This window comes from Camelina sativa, chromosome 13 (assembly GCF_000633955.1).
Source record: "Camelina sativa cultivar DH55 chromosome 13, Cs, whole genome shotgun sequence".
Classification (NCBI taxonomy): domain Eukaryota; kingdom Viridiplantae; phylum Streptophyta; class Magnoliopsida; order Brassicales; family Brassicaceae; genus Camelina; species Camelina sativa.
In genome coordinates, this window is record NC_025697.1 from 8,361,555 (window position 1) to 8,370,125 (window position 8,571).

The window sequence follows — 8,571 nt, forward strand, 5'->3', positions numbered from 1 at the left end:
TACATAAAGTATTGTTCGATATATAGTCACATATCCCAACTTTAAAAATGTATTGCCAACTACACGAAATATATGTATTGCATAGTCACATATACCAACTATATGATGACATGTAGTCAACATCGCAACTTTTTTATTTTGGTACACCGTTCATCAGAATTCGGTGTTGATCAGTATTGACCGACGTTGACCGATGTTGATTAATAAAAATATGTAATTTTTTTTGTTTTTAATATTAGAAACCAAAAAAATAATGTTTACATCTTTAATGTATTCATTCTTATAATTAGTAATTTTAATTTTGAATCTAAACTAATAGTTAAATAAAAATTATTAATAATTATTTTAAATTCATATATATATATGAATATTTTCTACAGTCAAATATATTGTTTTGCAAACTCAATTTTTTGGATCTTCTATATATTAAAAATAAATATTGTGTGTTTTTGTTGTTTACAATCAAATAGATTTCTTTTATTAAATAACAAAAACATTGTATTTAAATAAATCAAATAGTAAGTTGATGTTTTTAATTACAATAGAAAAAGAAACTAACTATTATAAGACTGGATGAATTAACAGATATATGATATATTTTTATATTGCAAAAATTAATAAAATTGAAATGAAAAATCATTAATAATTTTTTCAGATATTAAATTTTTTCTTTTTACCATGAGTATATAACATTTTTCAATAATTCTAATAATTTTGATATGTATTGGGTTTGGTTCTAAGTATTTTTGTTGTAGATATATTTTTGTGGTTGAGAATATTAAATAATATTAATTTTATATTTAGATAAATTAAGTAAGAAGTTGATGTTTTTAAATTAATAAAGTTAAAATAAATAGTTTTCTTATTTGATTTATTATAACAAGATTATCTGGTTTGAATTTAAGTTTTAATATCTTATGAATGATTTTTATTTCAATTTTAGTTAAGTTTTGAAATTGAAAAAGATAACTATTATAAGACTAAATTAATGGAATTATATAGAATATATCTTTATTTTGGATCCATATATGTTTTACATTATAAAACACTATAAATGATTCCTAAATAATTCAACTAAATCTTTTTTTTCGTTTCTAATATTAAAAACAAAAAAAAATGCATATTTTTATTAGTCAATATCGGTCAACGCCATTCAATACTGGTCAACATCAGATTTTAATGAACGGTGTACCGAAATAAAATGTTGTAATGTTGAGTACATATCATCATAATTGATATATGTCATCATGCAATACATATATTTAGTGTAGTTAACAATACATTTTTTAATATTTAGTGTAGTTGGCAATACATTTTTTAAGTTGGGATGTGGCCATCTACTAAACAATACTTCCTGTAGCTGAGTATGTTTTTTCCTTAAAAATCCAACCTTGGAACTCGCCGTGTCGTCAAATTTGATTTCTTTCCTATTGTCGTCAAGAGTTCTTCAGATGCCAGAGAAAGTAGTGATTCCGTATCCATCACTGAGTTATCATCTTCATCAATGGAGATTAAGCGCTCTAACATCACTCGTCTTCTTCCTAATGGTTATCGTATGGACCATTGACGGTTGTACACTCAAAACCTTCATCGAAAAATCATGGAGACTCAACTCTCTGGATCTGTAATATAGTATGTAATATTATGTAATATTTTGAAAGCATACAAATAAATAGTTATATTTTAGTATGGAGTTACTGTTCTATGCATATTAACAACTGTTTTATTGGTTTAAAGTTGATCTGAAGTTAATACGGAATTGGTATAGAGTATATATCGAACAATTGTGTGAATGGTAGAAAAATAACAGACTGATTCGATTTTAGTTTGATCCAGAGCATACTGACCAACCATTCAAGCCTCGATATGATTGTATCAACTATAAAATCATATTTGCAACAATCACATTTATCATTTCGTAAGCCGGATCTTAGCGAAAAGAGAAGTGGTTTAAGTTTTGCCTCCAACAATCAAACCGTCTGATATTTTTGCTTCTTTGGCTTAAGGAGAAAGAAAAGCATTTTCTTGACAATGAAAAGTCGTAGTATCTTACTAACTTGGCGGTCTTAGAATTACTCCAAATTCCCCTTATCAAATTAATATCTGCTTCGGTGGCATTGGCTACTATACACATTTAATGGAGAAAAATCATGCGGCGGCTCACTTCTCCTCCTTCTCTGGATCTGGATCCGACCCGGGTGAAGAAGCTTTCTTGGATCTCTGTCGAGCAAGAGCAGAACTTTACGGCGAATGTTTTAAGAAACTGGTTAGCTCCTCCTGGAGGAGAGAAGTGCAGAGAAGCAAAGACCGTTGAGATTTCAGTTCCGGGAATCGACGGGAAGGGTTCAGTAGAGTTAACGGCTGGTAAGATTCACGAATTCAAGTTTCAATCTTTAGACGATTCTGGGAAACGAGTTTGTATCGGTGGAGATTACTTCGAGACTGATCTCTCCGGCGAAAATTGGAAATCTAGACCGCCGGTTAAAGACTTAGGAAACGGAACTTACTCTTTGTTTCTTCAGGTTCATCCTGATTTCGCCGGAGTTTACAATCTCACTGTTGTTTTGCTCTTTCGTCGCTTCCATGGTCTTAAACATAGCCCTTCGCGTTTCGCTTTCGACAGACAGCTACGTAGTTTCAGATTACGGTTTGTCAAGAAACCCGACGTTGTTTTTCCGGAGCTTCGTAGATGTGTTCGGTCTGATTTCGACAGAGACGTTTGGTCTGGTCGGTGGGTTAGGCTTGGTAAGAACAAGGAATGCGAAATCAGCAACGACGGACGTTACCGTTGCTTACCGGATGGTTTCCCTTGCCGTGAACCATGGTGCTATGGAGCTTTAGCTGAGTTAGAGAGCAATGGTTGGGTTTACTCTAGCCATTGTTCGTTTAAGCTCTTCTCAGATGATTCGGCTTGGGACTGTTTGAAGAACAAATGGATCTTCTTTTGGGGTGACTCGAACCATGTTGATTCGATTAGGAACTTGTTGAACTTTGTATTGGGTCATCCGGAGATTGGTGTTGTGCCGAGGAGGTTTGATTTGAAGTTCTCGAATCCAAAGAACTCGTCAGAAACAGTTAGGATCACGAGTGTTTTTAATGGACATTGGAACGAGACTCAAAACTATCAAGGTCTTGATTCACTTAAAGATGAGGCCTTTAGAGAGTTGCTTAAAAGCTATTTCGTCGAAGAGACAGGTGTACCGGACGTGATGATCGTTAACTCGGGTCTACACGACGGTGTTCATTGGTCTAACCTTAGAGCGTTCACAAAAGGAACTAAAACCGCGGCTGCGTTCTGGAGAAACGTTTTTGACTCGGTGATAGCTCGAGGATTCCGCCCGCCGGAAGTGGTTTTTAGGAACACTATTGCGACGGGCGGTTACGCGAGGACGCTAGCGTTTAACCCGAGCAAGATGGAAGTGTACAATGGTGTGTTTTTGGAGAAAATGAAGGAACTAGGTTTGGTCTCGGGTGTGATTGATAACTTCGATATGACGTATCCTTGGCATTTTGATAACCGGTGTAACGACGGGGTTCACTACGGGAAAGCTCCGGCCAAGATGCGGTGGAGAGACGGCGAGATTGGGCATCAGTACTTTGTGGATCTCATGCTTGTTCATGTCTTGTTAAATGCAGTTTGTGTAAGATAAAAGAGCAGAGTAGAGACTAGAGAAAGCTCAGGTTTTAGGGACTTGGGAGAGATTCTTTTATTTGTCTTGTGTAGAGACTTTGTTGATTACTTGATTTACTGTATGATGTTGTTAGCTATATAAGATTTGGTAATTTTAGTCACAGCTGAAAATTCAGTAATCATCCGATTACACCCGTGTTTTTATTTGGTCAAAAATAGTTACATTGCTGTTTTTTTTTTTTCTGTTCTTTTGAAAAGAATTCGTCATTGGAATAAAAATTTCTAAATCACATCTTTTTTAATGTGTATATTTATCATATTTTATACAAATACTATAAATAAATGATTGACCATCTTTTGTAATTAATGAAGGAGTCATTTTGAATAATTAAAATGAAATATGCATCTCGTGGCATCGTGTCACTTAAATACTTAATGTCATTGTTTTTTTTTCATTGTTTTATCTTTTGGTCAAAGATCTTCTTTTCTAATGTAATTTAACTTAATTTATATAATATACAATCATAAAACGAGCAAACCAAACGGCATATACGCGGTCACTAATTTATTATACATATGGCATAATACCTTTTTGTGAATTAACAAAAAAAAATTGGTTATCTAAATTAGAGAAGGGAGTAAAAATTTGATTCTATTTAATTTTAAATATAAATTTGTTTAGATATTAAAAAGATAGTAGTAGTATAATTGAAATCGAATTAAAGAGTCGGTACGGGCCACGCGGTTTAATGTAACCAGTCACACAGTTCTGATAATTGCCATCTCTCTCACGCTAAACATGGAACTCTCCTCCAAACCAAATCAGCAACAATTGAATTGAATCCAAATCCCATCATCCCTATCACGAAACCTCCCCTCCCAATTAAAATCCTCAAAGTCTTGCCCTTTTCCGTTTCTGAGATTAGATCATCTCCAAGCCAAGCCAAGCCAAGCACACACACACACACACAAAGGAGGAGGATTTCTGAAATATTCTTTGCTTTTTGTCGTAATTCTCTCAATAATAGCTGGCTGCTTGTCAAATAGATTCAATCCCGGGAACGCCGTGTAAGAGTCGCCGGAGGCGTCGTATGGCGTTAACGTGGGGATCTGGTCTTCGGATTTCGGTTCTCCTTATCCTTATAGCTGCAATTGTCTTAGCTTGCTATTTTCTCCCCGTTGAGAAGGTCCGTAATTAGCTAAATTAGGGTTTTTAATGAAATGGGTTTTTGTTTTTGTTGGATCATCTCTGAAATATTCTCACAATTCATCTCATTTGAGGTTTCGTAGCAATGAAAAGGATTGAGCTTTTTTTTATTTATTTTTACCCCTTGCATATGATTTGTGGGCATGAGATGTGTTTATGTGTGGCTGAATTGGTTAGCAGAAGCAAATGTGGTAGTAAAGCTAATAGATTTGTCTCTGGATGCATCTTTCCTTTTTGAACTCGTCTCATTTTGGAGTATTATTGATTTTTCGTCATCATCAGCTAGTTTATGGTCCGAAACTTACTATTTCTTTGTATTTTTTTCTCAGCTTTTGAAGGATTTTTTGTTATGGGTTGAACAAGATCTAGGGCCTTGGGGACCTTTTGTCCTGTAAGTGACTCTTTTTCTTCTTCTTGTTTCTTGGTATTTGATGTTTATTAGATTCTTGCGTGTATTGTAGCAGTGAGCTACAGCAGCAGTAATCTGTTTCATTAGTAATGTTTATCCATGGATTTAACAAGTCTATGCACATACAACTTCTAGAAATTTAGGAACATAAGAGTTAGGATGCCTTTTTCCGCAAGTTGTTTACCTTTGTACTGAACTTTTCTTTCTCTGGTAATGTTTGCAGAGCTGTTGCATACATTCCTCTAACAGTTTTGGCTGTTCCTGCCTCGGTTCTCACGGTATGTACATCAGATTCTTCTTCTTTTTTGTGTAATATAACTATTATCCAGGAGAGGGTTTATTCACTTCGAGAGTCTCAGATTTATCTACAAATTTGAGAAATCTTATTTGGTTGAAGTTTGTGATATTCAGATCGGTGGTGGCTACCTTTTTGGGCTGCCAATTGGTTTTGTGGCAGATTCAGTCGGTGCTACACTTGGCTCAGGAGCAGCATTTCTTCTAGGCCGTACAGTAAGTGTCTCAAAGTTCTTATGTAGTTAGAAGATATGCAGACAGACGCTATCCTTATTGTTTGGAGCTTACATGGTAAATGCTCTTATGCAGATTGGAAAACCTTTTGTAGTTGCAAAATTGAAGGATTATCCTCAGTTTCAATCAGTGGCGCTCGCGATTCAGAAATCTGGTTTCAAGGTTTGCACTTTAAACCTACCAAGTTTGAATCCTTTCTTTTTTTGTGTGTGTTCTGACACTCTGTGTTTTACTTATGAATATGCAAAAATTGAATGTAGATATGCTTGCTGCTCCGGCTTGCTCCGCTTCTCCCCTTCAGCATGTTGAACTACCTCTTATCTGTAACTCCAATTCGGCTAGGTCCATACTTGCTTTCTTCTTGGTTAGGGATGATGGTAATCTAATCTACTTCACCTCTCTGTAAAATGTTTAAATCGTAAGATCAAAAGAATACATCTTGACACATTATTAATTCGCAGCCAATAACGCTTGCCCTAGTGTATGTTGGAACAACTCTAAAAGACCTTTCTGATGTGACTCACAAGTGGAGGGAGTTCTCGCTAAGTCGCTGGGTAATGTTTTGGCACAAAGTTAACAAGTGCATTCTCAGCTTCTTGTTTCAATCTCTTTTCTGATCTGTGCTCTGCATTTTGCAGGCGATCTTGATTTCAAGCCTTGTAATATCCGGTTAGTTGGACAATTCCTAGAATTCAGCTTCACCACAATAGAATCTTTATCAACCTGCTAAATGCACAGAACCACTAATTATTGTTTCTTCTTTTTATCTGTTCTGTTTATTTGCAGTGATATTAATGGTCTGTGTTACAAAAGTGGCTAAGTACGCTTTAAGAAAAGCTTTAGCAGAGCACGGAGGAGACATGAACGGAGCGGTTGCAGCCTCACCGGAGCTGGCCGTTACTGACGATGCTCCTACGGATCTAAACGAGCCTCTCTTAATAAAGATAGATGCTCAACAACCTCAGGAACAAGAGACAACCATAGTCCTTAAATAAAAACGCTACTGAATACTTTGTATAATAATCTTTTTTATCTTCAACTTACAAAGCATAGTTTTTCTTGGTTTGTAAAATAACATAGATTAAAAATTATTTTCAAAAAGTTTTTTTTTTCTTCTTCTGAGATGTAATTATTTAGTTCACAGGGTGTTTAAGTATTAAATGAATAAAAAATAAATTAAACGGGTTTCGCGATGTAGTGTTCTTTGTTTTTTTGTATGTATTGAGTTTTCTACAGCTCCAGATATCTAAAATATAATTTTTTTTTTGAACATAATAATATTCAAAGCTAAAATATGTGTATTTTTGTTTTTTCAAGGGTTTGAATAGGAAGAAGAAATATAGTCATGTCTCTTTCGGTCAAGTACGATTAAAAAAAAGTTACAACGCGTTGACTCTTTAATACAAAAGTGGCAGTGAATCTAGCGGTAAAGATATCATTTAACTGTGCAAAGTAAAAAAAAAAGGTAATTAATACATGTTCTAAAGTTTCTAACATAGACAAATCTTTGATCTGACTTCTTCTCTTCTCTTACAAATCCCTCTTGTCTTCTGAGTCTTGTCTATCTATGGGGATCTCCTTCAGCAACCGTCGACGTGACAACAACCACCACCGTCACAACCACAATCACCCTCCTCCACCTCCTCCTCCTTCTCGTCCGCCGTACTATTACTCTGCCGATCCTCCCTCGCAACAACCGCCGCCTCAAAACGACTACAGCTACACTCACAACAACCTCGTTTCAACTCCACAGCTCGCTCTTCCTGCTCCTCCTCCACCACAACCACCGTCTTCTCAGCCTCCTCCGCCGCAGATTAATCACGGACCATACGGTCAAAACTATTATCAAAACCAGTATTACCCGCAACCAGCTCCTCCGTATTTCACCGGTTACCATCACAATGGTTGGAATACTCTGATGAGGCCGGTTTACTTCGGTCCGCCTACGGTTCAGGTACCTCTGCCTTCTGTGGAGCACCAGAACGCGAAGAAGGTGAAGAATGCTGTCAATGTGAATAAAGCTACGGTGAAGCTCGAACCAGACGATCTTAACCCTGGTCATCATCTTGTTTCCTTCGTCTTCGATGCCGTGTTCGATGGCAGGTATAAATTCTTAATTTGATGATTTACAGTTACAGGGGTCTTTGATCAATCGGAATTTGTGTGAAAGTTTCTGACTTTAGAATTCGGAATTGGGATGAGATTGGCTAATTAGGGTTCATGAGACTTCTAATTTATACTGAATCTCATATTTGGATCATAAAGGTTTAAACTTTACTTGATGAATCTCGTATTTGGATCAAAAAGGTTTAAACTTTACATGATGTGACTCAAAACCCTTGCTTGCTTGTAAGTTGTAACTGGAATTTAGGTTTTTTTTTCAATTTTCTTTTAGGATCAATTTGGTTCAATTGATCCAAGTTTAGTGATTATTATAACCAGAACAGGGACTAGATTTGGCTAATTGCAGTTGCGGTTGTCAAGTAATTGTTTGCGACATTGAGCTAGTTTAGCTACATATCAATCTTATTATACTCTGTGTGTTGCATACCAAGCTTATGGCTTTTGTGAACATTATTAAGAAGATTACCAACAGTGAGTCTGATTGATGTGTTACTTGTCTCATTTTCAGTTTCACTGTCATATTTTTTGCAAAGGAGGAATCAAAGTGCACAATCGTTCCGCATATACCAGAAGCTTACCCACCAACCAAAGTCCCTTTCCTAAAAGGTACTGCGCAGAAGTTTCTACAACCTTCAGGGACAGGAACTGACTTAGGCTTCTTTTCACTGGATG

The 8,571-nt window shown here is 35.8% G+C and overlaps 2 protein-coding genes and 1 pseudogene across 3 annotated transcripts in view; all 3 read left to right on the forward strand.

The window, feature by feature from the left end:
• Nucleotides 1,360–3,835, forward strand: LOC104735967 (annotated as a pseudogene).
• LOC104735968 (TVP38/TMEM64 family membrane protein slr0305-like) lies at nucleotides 4,378–6,968 on the forward strand. The gene is made up of 9 exons (XM_010455869.1): nucleotides 4,378–4,818; nucleotides 5,168–5,229; nucleotides 5,471–5,525; nucleotides 5,659–5,757; nucleotides 5,851–5,937; nucleotides 6,036–6,152; nucleotides 6,237–6,329; nucleotides 6,414–6,444; nucleotides 6,562–6,968. Exons 1-9 carry the CDS (start codon nucleotides 4,723–4,725, stop codon nucleotides 6,768–6,770), a joined length of 849 nt encoding a protein of 282 aa, XP_010454171.1. The 5' UTR covers nucleotides 4,378–4,722; the 3' UTR covers nucleotides 6,771–6,968.
• LOC104735969 (probable E3 ubiquitin-protein ligase LUL3) overlaps nucleotides 7,275–8,571 on the forward strand; it is an 8,847-nt gene continuing 7,550 nt past the window's right edge. Inside the window, exons 1-2 of one of the 2 annotated variants that reach the window (XM_010455871.2) lie at nucleotides 7,275–7,878; nucleotides 8,408–8,553. In XM_010455871.2, coding sequence (XP_010454173.1) covers nucleotides 7,343–7,878; nucleotides 8,408–8,553 — 682 coding nt within the window. In that variant the 5' untranslated portion in view covers nucleotides 7,275–7,342. The remainder of the gene's footprint in view (nucleotides 7,879–8,407; nucleotides 8,554–8,571) is intronic. The other variant, XM_010455870.2, reaches the window with a different exon arrangement.

Coding starts and splice junctions, on each gene's coding strand:
- LOC104735968 (XM_010455869.1), top strand. CDS start 4,723: ATGGCGTTAACGTGGGGATCTGGTCTTCGGATTTCGGTTCTCCTTATC. Junction 5,230..5,470: donor CCTTGGGGACCTTTTGTCCT/GTAAGTGACTCT, acceptor TAATGTTTGCAG/AGCTGTTGCATACATTCCTC. Junction 6,153..6,236: donor CTTCTTGGTTAGGGATGATG/GTAATCTAATCT, acceptor ATTAATTCGCAG/CCAATAACGCTTGCCCTAGT.